At 41.3% G+C, this 23,060-nt stretch overlaps 1 protein-coding gene across 3 annotated transcripts in view; it reads left to right on the forward strand.

Annotated features, from left to right (window-relative positions):
- Window positions 1-233: 233 nt before the first annotated feature.
- Window positions 234-23,060, forward strand: part of C6H2orf42 (chromosome 6 C2orf42 homolog) — a 36,574-nt gene continuing 13,747 nt past the window's right edge. Inside the window, exons 1-7 of one of the 3 annotated variants that reach the window (XM_014836699.3) lie at window positions 234-338; window positions 11,297-11,580; window positions 11,963-12,797; window positions 13,994-14,104; window positions 16,797-16,901; window positions 18,261-18,365; window positions 21,747-21,854. In XM_014836699.3, the coding sequence (XP_014692185.3) occupies window positions 11,975-12,797; window positions 13,994-14,104; window positions 16,797-16,901; window positions 18,261-18,365; window positions 21,747-21,854 (1,252 nt within the window). In that variant the 5' untranslated portion in view covers window positions 234-338; window positions 11,297-11,580; window positions 11,963-11,974. Of the gene's footprint in view, window positions 530-11,296; window positions 11,581-11,962; window positions 12,798-13,993; window positions 14,105-16,796; window positions 16,902-18,260; window positions 18,366-21,746; window positions 21,855-23,060 lie in introns of all 3 variants that reach the window. The other 2 variants (XM_014836700.3, XM_014836698.3) reach the window with 2 other exon arrangements.

Raw genomic sequence — 23,060 nt, forward strand, 5'->3', positions numbered from 1 at the left:
ACTAATGGAACTCTCAGAAACACGACTCTCCCAGGCGTGAAGCAGTCGTGACCAGCCCTAGAGCTGTGTCGGTGCCTTGCGTACCAGCCAGAAGCACGCCAGCCCCAGAGAAGAACCCGACCGTTCCACCCACCAGGTAGGCGCAGATTCCCCCACCAGATTCCGCAGCAACTCTCAAAGGCCTCCCGGAAGAAGGAACTACAACTCCCAGCAGACAACACGAGCTGAGCGGGGCGGGCCCTTGCCGCACGTGGGCGGCCCCGACCAATAGCGGCTGTTGTTACAGCGAACAGTTTGGCCGCGTTTGTAAAAGGGCCCGGCAGGCGAAGAGAGAGGAGGTGAGGGCGGTCGTCAGCGTGGGGCCCTGGGGCCGCGGGGGGGCGCAAGGCAGGTAAGCGGGCCGTGTTGACAGAGGGTGGAGACGGCGGTAGGATAAGGGCGGAGAGTTGAGGATCCCAACGGAGAGCGTGTCCAAGCAGCAGGGTGCCGGCCAGGTGATGCTTCTGCCTGGGCCTACTTAGGACCGGAAGTGAGTGGGCGCGCGGGGAGGATGCCGGGAAGCAGGTCCTCGGTGGTGCTTCCAGGGGCGGGGCGGATCCCGGAAGCGGGGCGGGCGGGGTGCGTCCCGCAGGCCCGGTACCCGGACGCGTGGCTGCAGGGCCCTGGCGGCCATTCTCTGCTTCTCAGAAACAGCGCGAGGCTGATGGCAGCACCCTGGGCCAGGACTCGGGAGGCCTGGCTTCTGGACTTTTCCCTTCCCTTCCCTGTGGTTTGACAAGGAATCCAGTAGATTCCAAACTCACGTTAGATACCCAGTGACTGTGAGATATTCATCAGATCACTGCTTCCTCTGAGCCAGTTTCTTCATCTCTAAGATGGGTAAAATAGTAGCTACTTCACAGGATCGTGGTGAGCAATACATGAGTAAATGCACGGGAAGGGCTTAATATGGAGTGTACTCAATAAACGTTAGCAAGTTTTATGTCTTACTCATGGTGATCATTCGTTCTCCACTTCCTGTGCTTCCCAAGTATTAAACAGCATCCACCACACTGTGTATATAGCTCTACAGGCAAATAGTACCTGGATGGAAACCCAGCAGTTCCAGGGAGGGTTCGTCGGTTAACTCTTCCAGTACCAGTCTCTTTACACGCTCTTGCTGAGGAGGCTTTGTGAACTCGCCGACAAGGGGAGTACTTTTGATGGGCAGGAGTTAGATAGAGGTTCTTTACAGGTTGTGTTACTTGTTTGTATATGCTTTGAATATGGAGTCTGTCATTAGTGATACTAGTACTAGATACACGATTAAAATTCAAATAATACAAAACAGTGCAACGGAAGTGTCCCTCCCACTTTCTATTTCCCAAGTCACTTCTGAGGCAATAGAAATATTCTATGTTTGTGTGTGTGTATATATATCTCCCCTGTCTTGTCTTTTTTAAACCAAGACTATCATATTATACATGAAATACTACACCTTTTTTCCACAGTCTATCTTGATATTTGTTCCTTATCAGTACATATGGGTCTGTCTGGTTCTTTTTCATGGCTTTATAGTGGCATATTGTATGGTTACGCCATGATTTATTTAGTCAGCTCTTAGACCGTTTCCATTCTTGTACAATTGTGGACTACCTTGCGTCGAGTACTCCTGTACATACTTTGTGTACATGTGAGAGTATAACTCATGCAACCTCAAAAGTGGAATTGCCAAGTCAAAGTGTCTTTTACATTTATTTCATTTACATTCCTTCAGAGAGCATGTTGCAGCTTATAGTCCTACCAACAATGTAGAGTGCCTATTTTTCCACCTTCTCATGAACATGATGATAACATTTATCTTTTTATCACTTTGCCAAAGTATTGTCTTGTTTTCATTTGCCTCTTGCTTGTTGTGAGGATGTTTCGCACTTCTAAAGTCATTTTTCTTTTTTCTTTTTCGCAAGCTGTCCTTTCATGTCCTTTGCCCATTTTTCTAGTGAGTTTGTTTCTTTTTATTATTTTTGTGTAAAAATTCATTTTAGGAAATTAGCCCTTTGGCATTTACATTCCAAATATTTTTTCTCTATTTTTAGTAACAGCTTTATTGAAATATAATTCGCGTAACATAAAATCCACTTCTAAATTGTTGCAATTCAGTGATTTTAGTATATTCATAGAATTGTACAAGTTTTCATCACCCCGAACAGAAACCTCACACTCCTTAGCTGTGACTCCTTGGTCCCTGGTAACCACTAATCTACTTTCTGTGTCTGTGCATTAGCCTATTCTGGATATTTCACTTAAATGGAATCATACATGGGGCCAGCCCAGTGGCACAGCGGTTAAGTTCACGTGTTCCCGCTTCAGCAGCCTAGGGTTCGCCTGTTTGGATCCCGGGTGCAGACATGGCACCACTTAGCAAAAAGCCATGCTGTGGCAGGCGTCCCACATATAAAGTACAGGAAGATGGGCATAGATGTTAGCTCAGGGCCAGTCTTCCTCAGCAAAAAGAGGAGGATTGGCAGTGGTTAGCTCAGGGTTGATCTTCCTCAAAAAATAAATAAATAAATAAAAATAAATGGAATCATACAATGTGTGACCTTTTTGTGTCTGGCTTCTTTCACTTAACATGATATTTCAAGGTTTATTTTTCCATGTTGTAGCATGTATCAAAACTTCATTCCCTTTTGTAGCCAAATAATGTTCCATTGTATAGATATACTACCTTTTGTTTATCCATTCATCAGTTGAACAACTGATGATAAATCAAATGGATTGATTCTACTTTCTGGCTATTATGAATTACACTACTATGAACATTCATGTACAAACTTTTATATGTTTTCTATTCTCTTGATAGTCATATGGTAACTTTTTTTTTTAAGATTTTTATTTATTTTTTTCCTTTTTCTCCCTAAAACCCCCCAGCACATAGTTGTATATTCTTCGTTGTTGGTCTTTCTAGCTGTGGCATGTGGGACGCCGCCGCAGTGTGGTCCGATGAGCAGTGCCATGTCCGCGCCCAGGATTTGAACCAATGAAACACTGGGCCGCCTGCAGCGGAGCACGCGAACCTAACCACTCGGCCACAGGGCCAGCCCCCCATGTGGTAACTCTTTTTAACATTTTGAGGAGCTGTCAATTTTCCAAAATGGCTGCAACATTTTACAGTACCATCAATGATGTATCAGGGTTCCAGTCTTTCTACATCCATGCCAACACTTGTTATCATCTGTCTTTTTTAGTCATCTTAGTGGCTATGAAGTAGCACCTTGGTGTTTTATTTTAATATTACTTTTATTTGTTTTTATTTTATTTTTTTTTGAGGAAGACCAGCCATGAGCTAACATCCACTGCCAATCCTCCTCTTTTTGCTGAGGAAGATTGGCTCTGAGCTAACACCCATGCCCATCTTTGTCTATTTTATATATGAGACACCTGCCACAGCATGGTTTGATAAGCAGTACATGGGTCTGCCTAGGATCCAAACTGGTGAACCCTGGGCCTCTGAAGCAGAGCACACAAACTTAACCTCTCTGCCACTGGGCCAGCCCCCCTTGGTGTGATTTTGATTTGCATGTCCTTAATGACATGATGTTGAACATCTTTTCATGTGCTTATTAGCTATTTATATACCTTCTTTGAAGAAATATCTATTCAGATCCTTTGCTCACTTTTTAATTGGGTTATTTGTCTTTTTATTGTTGAGTTGTAAGTGTTCTTTCTATATTCTGGATACAAGTCCCGTATCCTAAGTATGATTTGCAACTATTTTCTTCCATTCTGTCAGTTATCTTTTCACTTTCTTTTTTTTTTTTAAGTGTAGAATTCTTTTTCCCCCTCTGTGGTGAGGAAGACTGGCCCTGAGCTAACATCTGTTGCCAATCTTCCTCTTTTTTTCTCTCTCCCTAAAGCCCCTGTGCATAGTTGTATATCATAGTTGTAAGTCATTCTAGTTCTTCTGTGTGGGATGCCACCACAGCATGGCTTGCTGAGAGGTGTGTAGGTCCACACCCAGGATCTGAACTGATGAACCCCACACTGCTGAGGCAGAGCACAAGAACTTAACCGCTTGGCCTCAGGGCTTGCCCCCATCTTTTCACTTTCTTGATGGTGACCTTAGAAGCACAGATGTCTTAATTTTGATGAAACCCAATTTGTCTATTTTTATCTTTTGTCACTTATGCTTTTAGTATAATATCGAAGAAACCATTGCCTAATCCAAGGTCACAAAGATTTACTCCTATGTTTTCTTCTAAGAGTTTTATGGTTTTAGCTCTTACATTTATGTCTATGATCCATTTTGAGTTAATTTTTGTATACAGTATGAGGTAGAGGTCCAGCTTCACTCTTTTGCAAGTGGATGTTCAGTTGTCCCCGCATGATTTGTTGAAAAGACTGTTCTTTCCCCATTGAATGATCTTGGCATCCTTGTCAAAAATCAGTTGACTGTAAATGTGACAGTTTGTTTCTGAACTCTCTATTTTTTCCATTGATCTGTATGTCTGTCCTTATTCCAGTACCACATTGTCCTTTTCCCCTGCCCAGCTTTATTGAGATATAATTGACCTATAACATTGTGTAAGTTTAAGGTGTACAACATGTAGATTTGATATATTTATATATTGCAAAATGATTACCACCCTAGCATTAGCTAACAAGCCATCACGTCACATAATTACCATTTCTTTTTTGTGGTGAGAACATTTAAGATTTACTCTCTTAACAACTTTCAAGTATATCATACAGTATTATTAACTATAATCACCATGCTGTAAATTAGATCTCCAGAACTTAATCTTATAACTGGAAGCTTGTAGCCTCTCACCAACATCTCCCCATTTCTCTCACCTCCCGACCCCTACCAACCACCATTCTATTCTCTGTGTCTATGAGTTCCACTTTTTTAGATTCCACATAGAAGTGGTATCACACAGTATTTGTCCTTCTCTGTCCACATTTTCTTAATTACTGTAGCTTTATAGTAAGTTTTGAAATCAGGAACTGTGAGTCCTTCTACTTTGTTCTTCTTTCTCAAGATTGTTCTGGCTTTTCCAGGTCCTTTACATTTCCATATGAATTTTAGGATCATCTTGTCAATTTCTGCAAAAAGTTATCTAGAAATTTTTTTTTTATTTAAAGATTAGCATCTGAGCTAACAACTGTTGCCAGTCTATCTTCCTTTTTTTTTTTTTCCTGCTCTTTCTCCCCAAATTCCCCCCGTACGTAGTTGAATATTTTACTTGTGGATCCTTCTGGTTGTGGCATGCGGGATACTGCCTCAGCATGGCCTAATGACATCTGTTGCCAATCTTCCTCTTTTTTCTTTTCCTCCCAAAGCCCCCGTGCATGGTTGTATATCCTAGCTGTAAGTCCTTCTAGTTCTTCCATGTGTACCACCGTCACAGCATGGCTGCTCACAGACAGATGGTGGTGTTCCGCAACCTGAAAACAACCCCCGGGGTGCCAGAGTGGTGAGAACGCTGAACTTTAACCAGTAGGCCATCAGGGCTGGCTTGGTAACTCACTGTGGTTTTAACTTGCATTTCCCTAGTGAATAATGATGTTAAGCAACATTTCATATGCCTATTTAGACATCTGCTTATCTCTTTGGGGAAACAGTTATTCAAATATTTTGCCCATTTTAAAATTAAGACCAATTATGCTTGATTAAAATGAAAATGAACACTTCCTGCATAGAGAAAAGCACCATAAACTAAGTCCAAACACTTAGAAAATAAACTGAGCAACAAAAGTTGTGTAAGACTTGTACACTGAAAGCTACAAAACGTCATTGAAAGAAATTAAAGATCTAAAGATAGGAAGATAGTCCATGTTCATGGACTAGAAGATTTAATATTGCTACGATGGCACTACTCCCCAAGTTGATCTACAGATACAATGCAATCTCTATCAAAATTCAAGATATGGGCCCGGCCCCAGGGCCCAGTGGTTAGGTTCACGTGCTCCACTTTGGTGGCCCAGGGTTTTGCTAGTTCGGATTCTGGGCACGGACATGGCACCGCTCCTCAAGCCATGCTGAGGTGGCATCCCATGTGCCACAACGAGAAGGACTCACGACTAAAAATATACAACTATGTACTGGGGGTGCTTTGGGGAGAAAAAGGAAAAATTAAATCTTTAAAAAAAAAACTAACAAAACAAAAAAAAAGCAAACAAACAAAAAAACCACAGTGAGATACCACTCACACCCACTGTAATCAAAAGGCTGTAATCAAGAAGACTGTAATACATGTTGGCCAGGAAGTGAAGAAACAGGAACGCTTTTATGTTGCTGGTGTGAATGTAAAATGGTACGGCCACTTTGGACAACGGTTTTGACATTTTCTTTAAAAATTAAACATAAACTTACCATATGACCCAGCAATTCGACTTCTAGGTATCTGCCCAGGAGAAATGAAGACATTTGTCTACACAAAAATTTGCCGTGTCAGTGTTCTCAGCAGCACTGTTTGTAATAGCCAAAGATTGTAAACAATTCAGTGTCTGTCAGATGGGTGAATGGATAAACAAAATGATGCTCGGCGGTGTACAGGGATGAAGTACTGATACGTGCTGCAGTGTGCTGAACTTTGAAAACATCATGTTGAGTGAAAGAAGCCAGACATAAAAGGCCACTTATTGTATGAGTCCACCTGTATAAAATGTCCAGGAAAGATAAATCTATGGAGACAGAAAGCAGATTAGTGATTGCCTCGGGGTGGGAATGGTGACGAGCTGCAAACAGCAAGAGAGATCTTTTGGGGATGATTGGAAGTGTTCTAAAACTGGATTGTAGGGATGGATACCCAGCTCTATAGACTTCATAAATGTCGTTGAATCATACACTTAAAATGAGTGAATTCTATGGTTTGTGATGTATATCTTAATAAAGCTGTTTTTTTAAAAAAAAAATTATATACCCAGGAAAAATTTAATCAATATTTTGTGGATTCTGGGTTTTGTGTTATTTAGGCCATCTTCACTCTGATATCCTCTAAAATTAAATGTTTTAAAATTCCCTTCATTTATTTATTTATTTATTATTATTTTGTGTGTGTGTGTGAAGAAGATTGGCCCTGAGCTAACGTCTGTTGCCAATCTTCCTCTTTTTGCTTGGGAAAGATTGTGGCTGAGCTAACTTCTGTGCCAGTCTTCCTGTATCTAGGATGCTGCCACAGCCTGGCTTGATGAGCAGTTTGTAGGTTCGTGCCCGAGATCCAAAACTGTGAATCCCAGGCCACCGAAGCAGAGTGCGCAAACATAACCGCTATGCCACTGGACCAGCCCCCCCAAATAAATTAAGAAAACTAGAAGCAATGTTCAGAATCTATTCTACTGAAATGATTACATCTATGCATTAAGATAAATATTGAGGATGTTCCTTGCAGCATTGTCTAGAACTAAGAACACACTGGTAGAGGTAGTTACACTATGGTATATTCACACTACAGATTATCGTACAACCATTTAAAAAGGTGTGCTGACATGGAAAGAAATCTATGATAAAATGTTCAGTGACAAAAGCAAACTTCAGAGCAATGTGTCTGATTCCGTTTTTCTAAAAACAAAAACCTACTTCTGTGCATGTATTTGTTTATTTATAAACGTAAAGAAAATAACCTGCTGGATATACGCCAGCCTGTTAACTGTAGTTACTTTTGAGGAGTGGGGATCTGGTGTGCCGGGTGGCGGGGGTGGGATATCGGGATGGTGGTGGTGGTAGGAATGGGACTGAAAGGGGTCTTTAGCTTTTTAGTCTGCTTTTGCATTATAATTTTGTAAGGTGACTGTATTATTTTTTTAAAATTAAACTATAAAATGTATGTGGTAAAAAGTTTCCCTCCCACACTTGTCCTCTGTTTGCCAATAAGGTAACTACACTTATTAGATTACTCTTTTGGAGATTTTTAAAAAATATTTGTATTTCAGGGCCTACCCGGTGTGTAATGGTTAAGTTCGCATGCTCTGCTTCAGCAGCCCAGGGTTTGCAGGTTCAGATCCCAGGCACGGACCTACATAGTGCTTGTCAAGCCATGCTGTGGTGGTGTCCCACATACAGAATAGAGGAAGACTGTTAGCTCAGGGACAATTTTCCTCAAGCAAAAAAAAAGAGGAAGATTGGTAACAGATGTTAGCTCAGGGCCAGTTTTCCTCACCAAAAAAATAAACAAATAAAAGTGGTGGGTGAGACAATTGTGCACATCTAAAAAAAAATTTGTATTTCAATTACAAAGTAATATAAATATATATATAAATATATATAGTTTTCCCCTTCTTTTTATACACAGTTGACAACATATTATACATGCTGTTTTACACCTTGCTTTTCCACTTAATATTTCTTAAAGATCTTAAAGACCAATACATAAAGAACTTCCTCAATCTTTTTTAAAATAGCTGTAAAAGTATTTTTTTAAGTATTCCGTTATAAGGATATGCCATAACTAATTTAACCAGTTACTTTTTGATGGACATTAGGTTGTTTCTCATGTTTTGCTGTGACTAAAATGCGTCAGTGAATAGCCTTATATGTCCCTCATTTTACATGTGGGAGTATGTATGTAAGATAAATTCTTATTAGTGGAATTTCTGGGTCTAAAGGAATATGCAGAGAAAACATCAGACAAGCCCAGATTGAGGGACATTCTATAAAATACCTGACCAAAATTGTCAAGATTCTGAAAAACAGGGAAAGACAAACTCATAGATCTGAGAAGACTAAGGAGACGAGGAATAAATGCAGCGTGGCATCTTGGATTGGGACCCGGAACAGAAAGGGGATGGAATCTGGAGTTTAGTTAGTAATGACCTACCAAGGTTGGTTTCTTAGTTTTGACAGCTGTCCCCCAGTGGTATATGATGTTAACACTGGGGGAAACTGGGTGAGAGGTATCTGGGAACTCTCTATTCTATCTTTGCAACTTTTCTGAAAATCTAAAATTATTCTAAAATAAAAAATGTATTCTTAAAGAAGGGCACTAGTGGAAAAACTGGTGAAATCCAAATAAAGTCTGTAGTAGAGTTCATAGTATTGTACCAATATTAAAACCTTAGTTTTGACAAATGTCCCATGGTTACTTGAGATGTTAACGTTTGGGGAAGCTGGGTGAATGGCATGTAGGAACTCTGTACTATCTGTGTACCTTTTCTGTAAATCTCAATTCCAAAATTAAAAGTTTTTTTAAGAAGGAAATATGCCTTTGTAATTTTGAAAGATAGTAACAAGTTGCCCGCTACAGAACATAATTAAAAAAGTAAAAGAAAACCTAAGAGGAAAGAGTGGCATGCCCGTGAGGATGCTGACCTCCGGCGCCGTAGGGCTTCACCACAACTGGCAAAGCAATTCCTCACTTAAGGAGCAGAAGTTCTTCTTTTTTCTCACTTTAATGATAAGTTAAATCAGCATCATCAACATAATTTTTTTAATTGATTAATTTTTTGCTAAGCTCTTTCATATATAATTGTGTGCGTGTCTGTGTGTGTGTGTATATATATTTTTTCCATTATGCAAATGATAAAAAACCTGAGCTCGGAAGTTAAAAGACTCGGTCACGGAAATAATTGATGGTAAAGGGCGAAAACTAATTTTGCCATCTTTTGACTTTGGAACAACATGGTCTTCTAAGAACACGTTTGGCTGAATGGGAATGCCTACCAGAGAAGCTCATTGAGCTGGGAGGAAAATGTGTAAACAGGCTAATGCCTCTAGATCAGTGGTTTTTAACTGGAGTGATTTTGCCCCCAGAGGACATTGAGCAATAGCTGGAGACATTTTTGTTTTTTCACAACTTGGGGAGGAGGGATGGACTGCTACTGGCATCTAATAGGTAGAGACCAGGGATGCTGCTAGCATCCTGCAATGCATGGGACAGCCCCCAGAACAAAGAATGATTCAGCCCCCAGTGTCAGTAGTGCCAAGGTGGAGAAAGCCTGCTGTAGATCATACGTCACAAAGCTTTATTCACTTAGTGAATATTACAGTTGGGGATTAGTTCACAGCACCACTGAAAAGATGGGCATTCCTGGGCTATTCTTATCTGTACTTTCCAGTTTTTTAATCAATGGACTATAGAAAATGTGAAGGGAAAATATTTTGTTGAGACCATCCTTGGGATCGGGGGGAAAAGCAGTGCTCACAGCCTGTTTCAAAATCGCAAGCAGATTCCCTTTAAAAAAAAAAAAAGCATTAAAATGAGCTTTAGTTAATAATATACATGCTGAACTGATGCTTGCAACTTACTTTGAAATGCATCAAAATACAAGAGGGATTGGGGGCCAGCCAGGTGGCGTAGTGCTTAAGTTTGCACTTTCCAATTTGGTGGCCCAGGGTTCACCGGTTGGGATCCTGGGTTTGGACCGCTTGTCAAGCCATGCTGTGGCAGGCATCCCGCATATAAAGTAGAGGAAGATGGGCATGGATGTTAGCTCAGGGCAAGTCTTCCTCAGCAAAAAGAGGAGGATTGGCAGCAGATATTAGCTCAGGGCTAATCTTCCTCAAAAAAATAAATAAATAAGAGGGATTGGGCCAGTCCAGTGGCTTAGCAGTTAAGTGTGCGTGCTCCAGTTCGGCAGCCTGGGGTTCGCTGGTTCAGATCCCTGGCATGGACCTATGCACTGCTTATCAAGCCATGCTGTGGTAGGCATCCCACATGTAAAATAGAGGAATATGGGCACAGATGAATGGAGAAAGGGATCGATACATAGGTATGTAATAAAGCAAATATAGTAAAATGTTAATTATAGAATCTAGTGGGTGGGTATATGGAAGTTCACTGTATAATTGTATTTTTTTATATGTTTGAAAATTTTCATAATATTGAGGGGAAAAGCAAAAGCAGAGATTCATACTCTTTTTGGCAGACACTGTGGGTTAGTGGAAACCACATTGCTGATTTCGTTGGGGGACCTCAGGCAAGTTAGTTAACTTTTTAATTTTTATCTGAAGAGCAGTTGTTGTCTGGCTCAAATGAGATGCTAATATTGTGAGGTTCAAATGAAATAATGGGAATGCACTTTGAAAAGCATAAAGCGCTCTAACAGTGTAATGCATGACTAGGAGGAAGGCTGAGGGTTTGACCAATTACATACCCTGGCTCTAGGGGTTCCTGACAACTCCCTGTGTGATGACGTTAGCACTGTTTTACCTTCTTGCAACTGGAAGGACAAAACACTTAACTACTTGCATAAAAATTTCTGTCAAATATTGCTCAAATATTTGTGAGAGACTTAGATTCCTATTGTATCTGATTTCTAAGAGGAAAGCGTTATCCTGTCTTTGTATGACTTTAACATGTTTTCTTGTTTTACTTAGAGACTGCCAAGACCTCCACTGGGAGCACTGGGAATCTTCTTTGACTGTGGGACACTGGGCAGGAGCTTTGCCACTGGCTGGCCAAGAAGAGGGAGGCAGAATGTCTGCATCGCTTCACCACAGAGTTCAAACTTCAGAAGACATTGGGTTAAGCAGTATCATTTACCCTGCAAGTGATTATGTCTTCGCCTGTGCTCTATGATCCTCACAAACTAACGAAACACCTCTTAGGTCTTATGAATTCAGGTTACACTGTTTTCCAGATGTGCTGGCAGCTGATGCAGGTAGGATTGGACTGGGTTTTGTGGGGAGTGGTGGAAGGGGGAGAACTCATCTTTCCCATTTTCAGTCCTCGCTCAAGTTAAACATCTGTGCATAGAAAGGTTAGGTAACTAATCTAGGTTGTTGTATAGAACAGGACTGAACCTAGAAAAATGCTTTGGTTGTTACATTAGGACTTTTAAAAATATGTAGAGATATGAAAGGCAAAGTTTTCTCCCACTTTTTTTTTGAGGGTTTAAATTGATGTTCTGTTTGAGGGTGCAATTGAAAATGGCAGGTAGCTTCTGTACATTTCACTTTCTGTACTAAATATCGTAAGTGATTTTAACTTTGTGTGTGTGTGTGAATGTATGCTTGTCCTGATGGGCATATTGACTTTTCTAGGGCCTGTGAAAAATGGAACCAAACTCTCTGAGGACTAAAGTCCCAGCTTTCTTATCTGATTTGGGGAAGGCCACACTGAGGGGTATCAGAAAGTGTCCCCGATGCGGCACCTACAATGGAACCCGGGGCCTGAGCTGTAAGAACAAGACATGTGGAACCATATTCCGCTATGGTGCGCGGAAGCAGCCCAGTATTGAAGCTGTCAAGATCATCACAGGCTCCGATCTGCAGGTCTACTCAGTGCGGCAAAGAGACCGGGGCCCGGACTACCGCTGCTTTGTGGAACTAGGTGTCTCAGAGACAACAATCCAGACGGTGGATGGGACGATCATCACTCAGCTGAGTTCTGGACGGTGTTATGTCCCCTCGTGCCTGAAAGCTGCCACCCAGGGTGTTGTGGAAAACCAGTGCCAGCACATCAAGCTGGCAGTGAACTGCCAGGCAGAAGCCACCCCTCTGACCCTAAAGAGCTCGGTCCTGAACGCAATGCAGGCCTCCCCAGAAACCAAGCAGACCATCTGGCAGTTGGCCACAGAACCCACAGGTCCCCTGGTACAGAGGATTACTAAAAACATTTTGGTGGTGAAATGCAAGGCAAGCCAGAAGCATAGTTTGGGGTATTTGCATACATCCTTTGCGCAGAAGATCAGTGCCAAAAGCTCGCCCGAGCGCCGTTTCTTCTGCTCATGCCAGACTCTGAAATCACACAAGTCGAATGCCTCCAAGGAGGAGGCAGCCCAGAGATGCATTCATTTCTTCGCTTGCATCTGTGCCTTTGCCAGCGACGAGACATTGGCGCAGGAGTTCTCAGACTTCCTAAATTTTGATTCCAGCGGTAGGTGGTATGGTTGACACACTTAGTCTGTTTTTCTAAAATGGCAATGAAAGAGTTCCACTGATGGCATTTGGAGATTGTCCTAGCAGCCCTCAGAAGCAGTTGCTAGATAATTCAAGTGAAAAGCATTCCTTCTTTTAATCCCAGTCAGCACACTTGGATAAAAGTTGGTTGGTTGGTTGGTTGAAATTAACGATCAAGAAACTCGGGTATTTTCATTGAGATGATGAATCTAGCAAAGTTAGCTTTGCTTTGATTTTTTTTACTCTTCCATGGATGCCCCGTGTTAATAAAAACAAAGAACCAAAAAATCCCTTTTATTTTGGCTTGCTTGCTGGTTTTTTTTCTTTTTATTCTTTTTTTTTTTTTCTTCAGGAAAATTAGCCCTGAGCTAACATCTGTGCCCATCTTCCTCTACTTTGTATGTGGGACGCCTGCCACAGCAGGGCCTGACAAGCGGTGCATAGGTCCACACCCAGGATCTGAACTGGCGAACCCTGGCCACCAAAGTAGAATGTGCAAACTTAACCGCTGTGCCACTGGGGTGGCCCCCTCTTTTTTTTTTTTTTTAAAGATTGGCACCTGAGCTAACATCTGTTGCCAATCTTCTTTTTTTTTTTTCCTTCTTCTCCCCAAAGCCCCCCAGTACATGGTTGTGTATTCTAGTTGTAGGTCCTTCTGGTTGTGCTATGTGGGATGCTGCCTCAGCATGGCCTGATGAGCAGCACTGGGTCCATGACCAGGATCCGAACCAGCAAAACCCTGGGCCCAAGCACAGCATGCGAATTTAACCACTCAGCCACAGGGCCGCCCCACGTGCTTGTTTCTTATCTTTGAAGATGGGGGAAACCAGTACCTTGCTCAAAAGACCTTTAAAAGTTTCTAGATCAAGACTTTTGTTGTTAACATACTTTTATCTTGTAAATGCTTTTATTTTCATTTCTTACTGGTCTTTAGTTGGCAGCAGCTCCCGACTTTTTAGCTTTACATTTCTCTGTAGAGCCTTCCATCAAGTTAACGGTCTATCAACAAAAACATGTTTTAGGGAGTTCTTTAAAGGAACTTATTTTAACTCAGGCAGTTGCTCCATAATTTGTTTTGGGGATTTGGATTTTTATAAATTAATTTTTCTCTAGGTAGGGGCCCATACTTACTCCTGGATAGTGTTAATAATTCAGAACTCTGTTATATTTTAGGTCTTAAAGAGATGATTGTGCCCCAGTTAAGTTGCCACTCAGAATCAACAGTATCAGCTTGTGAGTCAACGGCCTCAAAGCCAAAGAAGAGGAAAAAGGATGAGGGATCTGGTGAGATGCTGTTTGGTTTCTTGGTTTGCTTATTTGTTTGGTGGTGTTATCTTGAGACATTATTTTACTGTGTATTATGTGTTTCACTGAATCTCAGCCATTACATGAAAGACTTTTTATGGGTTTTTTCCTGAAAAAAGTTTTACCCTCCATTGATGATTCTTTGTCAGGTCAAGCTAAGCATTGGTTCTGCTGGCCAAGAATAAGATCCAAGCAGGCTCCACTTTTATTCTTGTGTGTGTTTGTTTATCCCCTAAACACTCAGAGTAGTCTTAGACCTTAATCTATCTTAGGACAGTGTTATGAAGTTTTCATCCATAGTGTGTTTTAAAAAAGACTTGTGACAATGGTTAATTATTGTTATTTGCACTAATTTAGGAATATACTTGCATTTTCAGCATGTGGCACCATATATATATATTTTTTTCGTTTTCAAATCACATAGTACTAGCGTCAAAGACTCATATAAATCAATATGAAATGCTGAAGTGCCCTAGTAGATGTGTCAACAGACCTAGACTCTACACAAAAGGGAAATATTATCTGGTCCACACGTGTGGGACAAACTCCAGACTCACTCGTGAACAGAGGACTGCAAACATTTTAGAAATGCAAAATTAAAACAAGGCACTTTTTGCTACCAAATTAGCAAATATTTTTTAAATGACGCAACCATAGGCAGAGGTGAATCAGGGCTCTTCAGCATGGCTAGTGTCGTGTAAGTTGCTATAACCATTTGTAAAAGTAATTTGCAGTATCTGTTAAGAGCCTTAAAAATGTTCCTACCCAGGGGCTGGCCCCGTGGCCGAGTGGTTAAGTTCGCGCGCTCTGCTGCAGGCGGCCCAGTGTTTCGTCGGTTCGAATCCTGGGCGCGGACATGGCACTGCTCGTCAGACCACGCTGAGGCAGCGTCCCACATGCCACAACTAGAGGAACCCACAACGAAGAATACACAACTATGTACCGGGGGGCTTTGGGGAGAAAAAGGAAAAAATAAAATCTTTAAAAAAAAAAAAAAAAAAAAAAATGTTCCTACCCATAGGGAGTATTGCTGGAGGGGGTCAGGTGGTCATGACAGGCGTTTTGGTGCTGGGAAGTTGGAGAAAGATAGAGAAACAAAGTGACATGGTAATTTCTGTGTTTTTGAGAGGTAATTCTGGCAGCAATGTAGAGCAGAAATTGTTATTAAATTTTACTTATTGGTCTTTCCTACAAAAACTTGAAATTCAAGAAAAATTTTCTTTTTTTGAGGAAGATTGGCCCTGAGCTAATATCTGTTGCCAGTCTTCCTCTTTTTGCTTGAGGAAGATTGTTGCTGAGCTAACATCTGTGCCAGTCTTCCTCTATTTTATGTGGGATACCTCCACAGCATGGCTTGACCAGCAGTGCTAGCTTCAAGCCCAGGATCCGAACTGGCAAACCCCAGGCCACCAAAGTGGTGCACATGAACTTAACCACTATACCACCAGGCCAGCCCCAGTAGTTCCACTTCTAAATAATCTTTTTTAAGAAAATAATCCTTGGTATAGGAAAAGCATTTTGTTCAGAGATGCTCATTTTATGGTTATTTATAATACTGAAAAATTACAAACAACTAAAGGGCCAACCACTTAGGATACTTAAATGAAGCATGATAAAGCCACTTGGTAGACTATCCAGCAGCCATTACAAATGATTATAAAGAATTTGGGCACAGGCCAGCCTGGTGGCGCAGCAGTTAACTTCACATGCTCTGCTTCAGTGGCCCGGGGTTCACCAGTTCAGATCCCAGGTACAGACTTACCCACCTTATCAAACCATGCTGTGGCAGGCGTCCCACATATAAAGGAGAGGAAAATGGGCACAGATGTTAGCTCAGGGCCAATCGTCCTCAGCAGAAAGAGGAAGATTGGGGGCAGATATTAGCCCAGGGCTAATCTTCCTCAAATAGAAAAAAGAATTTGGGGAAGTGTTTCAATCACTCGTGTAGCCAGATAAAGTCAGAATGGCCAGTTGAACTTGAAGTTCAGATAAACAATGAGTAATTTTTTAGTATAAGTAGCTCCCATGCAATATTTGGAATGTACTTATACTAAAAATTTATTCATTTATTTGAAATTTAAAAAACAAGTTTTTGGCTAAATCTAGCAATCCTGGGGCCAGTCCCGGTTGCCTAGTGGTTAAGTTCGGCATGCTCTGCTTCAGCAACCTGGGTTTGGTTCCCAGGTGCAGACCTACACCACTCGTCTGTCAGTGGCCATGCTGTGGCAGCAGCTCACTTACAAAAAGAGGAAGATTGGCAACAGATGTTAGCTCAGGGCGAATCTTCCTCAGCAAGAAAAAAAAAATCTAGCAATCCTGGTATATAGAATCACAGTTACTTAAAATCATAAAACCAGCAAAACTGTTCACACAAAAGAAAATGAAAGATAGTTCACCAAAAAATTAATAGTGATTGTCTGAGAGGAGGGAGCAGTGGAGGTGAATTTTTTTCTTCCTTTCACTTCTGGTTCCCCCACACAATTTCCTACAAACAGTGTAAGAAACTGAAAATGTTATATATAATGGCTAATGCTAATTCCTACTAGAAACTAAAGCTAACTTAGAAATTAGCAAAGACTTTTCATACGTTTTAGACTCTTCAGAAATTAAAATCAAATCGAGTTGTATTCTGCAGAAATGTTGTTAAACCCTATAATGATTTGTGGTTTAGGTGCACAGACGAACAGTTCACTGTTGCCGCAAGATGCAGTGAGCAGTAATCTAAGGAAAAGCGGCCTGAAAAAGCCTGTGGTTGCTTCTTCTTTAAAAAGGCAGGGTAAGTCTCCCCTCCCCAGAATGGGCTGAAGAGAGGGAAGAGCATCCAAAAGAAGCCCAAAGCAACGTGAGCAAACGACATGTTGCATGTTGTCCCCCAAGGAGTGCTGACGCTCCAGACACTGAGGCTGAGGTCTGTCACACGACTTAGTGTGTAACGTGGTCTCAAACCATGCTCAGCTCTAAATCGTGCCTTCTAAATAACGAATGTAGCAAAAGTGATGGACGTGTTTGGCCGCGGCTATCTTTGTAGGATATTTTCCTCTTGTTGCTTCTTACCCACATGCAGTTGAGGTGGAGATTCAGAGTTGAAGAAGAAACAGATTTTACAATCATGCAAGGGTAAATATTTGTTGAGAAAGACAAATATAACCTGTTCTCCAGAGTTAGTGAGGCTTGAAAATATACCTAAAAGCAACTGCATGGCTGTCATTCTAAATTTACCAGAAAGAATGACTTAATTTGAACACAACTTCAATATTTATGTGTGTCACTTTTCTGCTCAGAATGATTAAGCTTATACTTTTGGAGATCGGCATTTTCTTAACTCTCCTTATACATTGTAAAAAAATAGTTCCGTTTTGGTCGTATTTATAGAATACTTGCTGTGATGTGGGTGGGTGACTAAACACTAGATGTTTTTATGCTGCTCTCATACTCTGGTTTCGAAGATAAGACAAATACATAAACAGCAAACAATACAAGACCAAATCTTAATTAACTGATTAAGAACTTATACATTCCAGGAATAAATACTTTTGGAGGGTCAGGAAGTAAACAGATCAACTGTATCAGGCAGAAGATTTTTAACAAATTTGTATCACTTCCTTTGGCATCAAGAAAAAGGGAAATAGCTTTTAATCCAAATTATCACTATATGCATTTACCTATGAGAATTTTAATTTCAAATGAATAGTACTTATAGCTTCATTATCTCTACAAAAGGGAACATTCTTCAGGCATGTGAAGGCGTTTCAGGAGAAGGAAGGGAGTAGAATGGTAGGTCTGTGGGCGTACAGACATATTCATTAGGAGTAGGGCCAATTCATAGATTCCTAAAACAGCCATACAAGGCCCTTCTTCAGTTTGCAGGTTAGTGTTGACAGATGGCAAACTTTCTGTGGTTTGTAATCTTGAACCTAATAGGGTCTTGGAGCTTTTCATTTCTTTTTTCCTAGATGGATTCTTAAAAAAAAATCCTAGAATCTTCCATTTCACTTAATGCATCTAATTTCTTTGAATTTCAGTTTCTTCTTTTTTTTTCTTTACATGCTCCTCAACTTTTGAAACTTCAATTAACTGTTTATTCTGTAAGGAAAGATAAAAGTTCCTGAAGAGTTGTGTTTTTTGTTTTTCTTAGCCTGTGGTCAGCTGTTGGATGAGACACAAGTGACTTTATCCTTCCAAGACTGGCTGGCCAGCGTCACAGAACGCATCCACCAGACCATGCACTATCAGTTTGATGGTGAGTCTTGCTCATCCCGCTGGGCTGTTGCTGAAAGGAGGAGAAATTAAACTAATTGTGTTCTAGTTCTACTCTGTTGTGATAGGAAAAGTAATTGGGCTTCAGTCCAGAGTGCATTGGGCCACAAGACAGTAGAAGTCTAAATGAAAGAAAGAACAATCACATAATTAAAATGCAGGACCAGCAAAATGAATTTAGAGAGGGAAGAGAAAAAAATGCAGCAAATAGGTATTCAGTGAAGGTAGATAGCCTTGATCTTGGTGTACATGCACGTGTGTGTATGCATGCATGTGTGTGTGTGTGTGGAGGGGGAGGGAGATACCAAAACCTTAGAAGATCATTCAAACCCTCAAACTTAAAATCGAAGCAAGGGGGATAAAGGTTTAGAGAAAATCTAAAAGTGTGAGACTAAGATAGTTATATGAAATTACGTAGACATACTAAGGAAGAGTGGAGGACACAGGCTGGATTTGGGTTGACTGTGATAGCCTCATGGAACCTCAGCAATTTCAGAGGTGGACCATTCAGCTAGTTCTTCCCATATCATTAAAAGCATCCTTGATAGATGGTAAGGCAGCTCATAACATTGTTGGAAGTGATAGCTCTGAGAAAGGTCTTCCTCATGCTAAGTGGAAATATTTGCTTATAATACTTCCTGTTGGTTCTCGGTCTATGCTCTAGCCATGTGGACTAGGTCTGTTCCTGTTTCCAAATAACAGTCCCTGCCACTGGGTACCCACCTATTGCCCTGCCTGATAGGTCTTCTCTGTTCCAAGTGATACATCTCATGTTTTCAAAGCCTCCTTATGGCACGTTTACAGACCTCATATCATTTTGACATTCTTTGCTGAATGTCTTGCAGCTTATGAATATCATTTTGAAAATAAAGCACCACAAACTAATAGGAGCATGACAGCAGACACTCAGTAAAAGAAGATGAGTTTTGGGGGCCGGCCCTGTGGCGGAGTGGTTAAGATCATGCGCTCCACTTTGGTGGCCCAGGGTTCACTGGTTCGGATCCTTGGTGTGGACCTACACTCCACTCATCAAGCCATGCTGTGGCGGCATCCCACGTAGAAGAAGTAGAATGACTTATAACTAGGATGTACAACTATGTAATGGGGCTTTGGGGAGAAAGAAAAAAAGAGGAAAAGGAAAATGAGTTTTGAAGGATTAGAACAGTTATAGCCTCATGATGAGGAAAGTGACAAGAATGGAGGTCTTGAAATACATGATTAGTTTTATTTGTATTAATTCAGAATAAATAAAACTTTACAAGTTAGTTTTTAGAAAATCAAATAAGCTAAGGAGGGTTAAAGAGAGAGTCTATGTTTTTCTTTTAAAATTTTATTTATTTATTGTTTGAAATAATATAATAAATACCTAGCAACCCACGTCCCAGAACAGAAAATAGAACATTGACAGTAGTGTAAGCTACACTCTGTGGTCCTCCTCCTTCCCGCTTCCCTACCACCCCCCTCACATCTCCAGTACCAGTACCTTTGTCCAAGTCACCATCAGCTCCAGACTGTGAGTCTGTCTTTTATGAGGGCTTTTCAAGATTAGCTTCAAAACTAAAGACAGCTAAAGCAAAACTGAGAATAAAAATGTTTACTTTGAGAAAAAAAAGATTAATTTTTAAACCTAAGTTCTAGCCTCACATCAGCTGAGTTGTGGTGAGCTAGCACTTCTTTTTTTTTTTTTTTAAAGCTTCAGTGCACGGTTGTGTATCCTAGTTGTTAGTTTAGTTGTCTATGTGAGCCACTGCCACAGTATGACAACTGACAGATGGGTGGGGTGGTTCCACGACCAGGAAATGAACCTGGGCCACAGTGGTGAGCCCCGAATCTTAACCACTAGACCACCAGGGCTGGCTCAAGTTAGCACTTCTTTAGAGCTGTACTGACCTGTGTGTAGCCCATAATCTAACTGCAAGGTGAAAGATTTAAAAAGTCTTTGTGTGGTGATGTCTCTAAACTGCCCAGATACTAATATGTTAGTGGCTCAAAAGCAGTGACCGTTTTGTCATTGACATTCTGCATTCAGTAAACTAGGCAAAATTAGTTGAAAGAATGTAAAGTCTATGGAATTCTAGAAAACCTTTCACTTTTATTTTTCCTGGCTTGACTTTTGTTTCAAAAAGGCATCTAAAGTGTCTTTAAGAGCCATTCGTTTTTGTTTTTTTTTTTTTAAGATTTTATTTTCCTTTTTCTCCCAAAGCCCCCCTGGTACATAATTGTGTATTTTTAGTTGTGGGTCCTTCTAGTTGTGGCACGTGGGATGCCGCCTCAGCATGGCTTGATGAGCAGTGCCATGTCTGTGCCCAGGATTTGAACCGGTGAAACCCTGGGCCGTCAAAGCAGAGCACATGAACTTAACCACTCAGCCACGGGGCCAGCCCCAAGAGCCATTCTTTAAGTTGTATCCAGGCAGGTAGAGGTTACATGTTTACCCATATGGTTTTGGATGTTTTCCCTCTGCTGGGGCCAGCCCCTCAGGCAAAGTTTTAAGGAAAACTCTGAACTCTTTCAACCCCTCCCCCCAACAGTCTTTCTGTTGAATTCATGCCTTGCAAGTTTCTTTTAAGAGGTTTGTTATGTATTTTCAAACATTTTACCTGCCTTAAGATCACATTCAGGGACTAGCCCCATGGCCGAGTGGTTAAGTTTGCGCGCTCCGCTTCGGTAGCTCAGGGTTTCCCTGGTTCGGATCCTTGGCATGGACAGGACACTGTTCGTCAGGCTACATCCCACATAGCACAACCAGAAGGACCTACAACCAGAATATACAACTATGTACTGGGGGGCTTTGGGGAGGAGAAGAAGAAGAAGAAAAAGAGAAGATTGGCACCTGTTGCCAATATTAAAAAAAAAGATCATATTCAGACAGAAAGACTGATGCTCATTGGATAAACAGTGTCCTGACTTTGTGGTCTCTGGCCTTCGTGGTCCTGGCCATCGGAGTGAGAGCATGCGGTGACTTTGCTTAGACTTGCAGGCAGATAGCAAGTGAGACAGATGGTGAGCGGCAGTGAATCCAGTTTACTCTCAGCTCAGACTCATTGTTCTCATCTCACTTCATATGCCCTTTAAAGGGAAAAGTCTTCTGTGGTGGTGTTTACAAAATTGGGGGTTTGAAACTTATCCTTGGTGAATGACAAAGGTCTGCTGAATTTTTTGTGATTGCAAGGGTTCAAGAATAGGGCTGGTGACGGTGCTTGACTTACAAAGGTCAATCGGAGCCTTCTTTTTGCCTCTGCATCAGGAAATCTCAGTGGCATTTTTAGTTACTACTGCCCATCAACTCATTTCTGCCCCCTCTCCCTACACACCAGGAAGCCCACTGACTTTCTTTAAATGAGTTTCTTCTTCTTTCCTGTAGGCAAACCGGAGCCCCTGGTGTTCCACATCCCTCAGACCTTTTTTGATGCCCTGCAGCAGAGAATATCTATAGGAAGTGCAAAGAAACGGCTTCCCAACTCCACCACAGGTATGGGATTTTTCCTCAGGAATAGCAATAGATGTCTTGACCGTAGAGAATTATGTTTGGAAAAATCGTGTGGAATTTTCAGGATTAGGACTTGTAGTTAACGCTGAGAGCGTGAAGCTTTAGCCAGTCACCTCTTGGAATACTGATCACACTCTTCCCAGGCCCCATGCTTATCCAGTCCAAGGTGCTGGAAAGATCCAGACAGCGCACGCGTGGTGAAGAATAGCAATGAGGTGCAATGAAGGTGCCCACCGAGAAGTCTGGTATTTTCTAGATCTGAACCAATTTCAACAAAAGCGTTGCGGGCTCCAATTGTTATTTGGGCCAGCTTCTTGCAAGCATAGTCCAATACGTATCAAAAACTAAACCTTGTTTTTCATGATTCCCAGTTTTTGGTGAAGGAAGATTTTATTTGTAGAGTAATTCTTAGGCTTGGAACACTTTATAATGACATTATTCTGGTACTTATTTCTTGGTTTTAGATAACGTCTTTCTATTAGAGATCTCAAGATACTCATTAAGTAATATAAGGAAGGAAGGGAGAGAAAAGAAGAGGAAAAGCTTGCTCAGGGCACATAGCCCCGGAGTCACCACGGCTAGAAATCAGTGCTGGTTCTTCAGTGGATTGTTATTTGATGATATAATAGTGACTGTTGAGATTTCATTCTAGTTTTGAATAGTGCAAGCTGTGAATCACTGTGTTGAGGGCCATGAAAATCTTTGTCTTCGCAGCTTCTCTCTCTGACTTTAGAGGCAGCGTTGATTCTTTCTTCCAGTTAAAACTTTAGGCCCTAACACATTAGTTTCAACCCGTCCCTTAGCTATTTTTGCAGGCCCTTCGGTGGAACCCCTTTATAATCCTGCAGGCAGAACAAAGGATTGGCAACCACATTAGCAGACTGAAACTCTGCATAATTACTTTAAGGACTATCATTTGACCTCTGATATATCTAAGGTCAAAGAGGTTGTAAGAAGCTGTTTTAAAATGGAGTCCTATGCACGTAGCTTTACCAACAAAGAAACAAGTTTCTAAGGTAGCGAAAACAAGCCGCATCTCAAAGAAGCCTCGGAGACTTTATACATGTCTTTTGATTTGTCACAGTTCTGCCAAAACCTGTTATATATTTGCCTCTAGAATTCCTTTTTAAAAATGCTGAGATTCTATAAAGAAGGAATAGTACTGCACTGAACTCTCTAGAAACTGGA

This window comes from Equus asinus, chromosome 6 (genome assembly GCF_041296235.1).
Source record: "Equus asinus isolate D_3611 breed Donkey chromosome 6, EquAss-T2T_v2, whole genome shotgun sequence".
Taxonomy (NCBI): domain Eukaryota; kingdom Metazoa; phylum Chordata; class Mammalia; order Perissodactyla; family Equidae; genus Equus; species Equus asinus.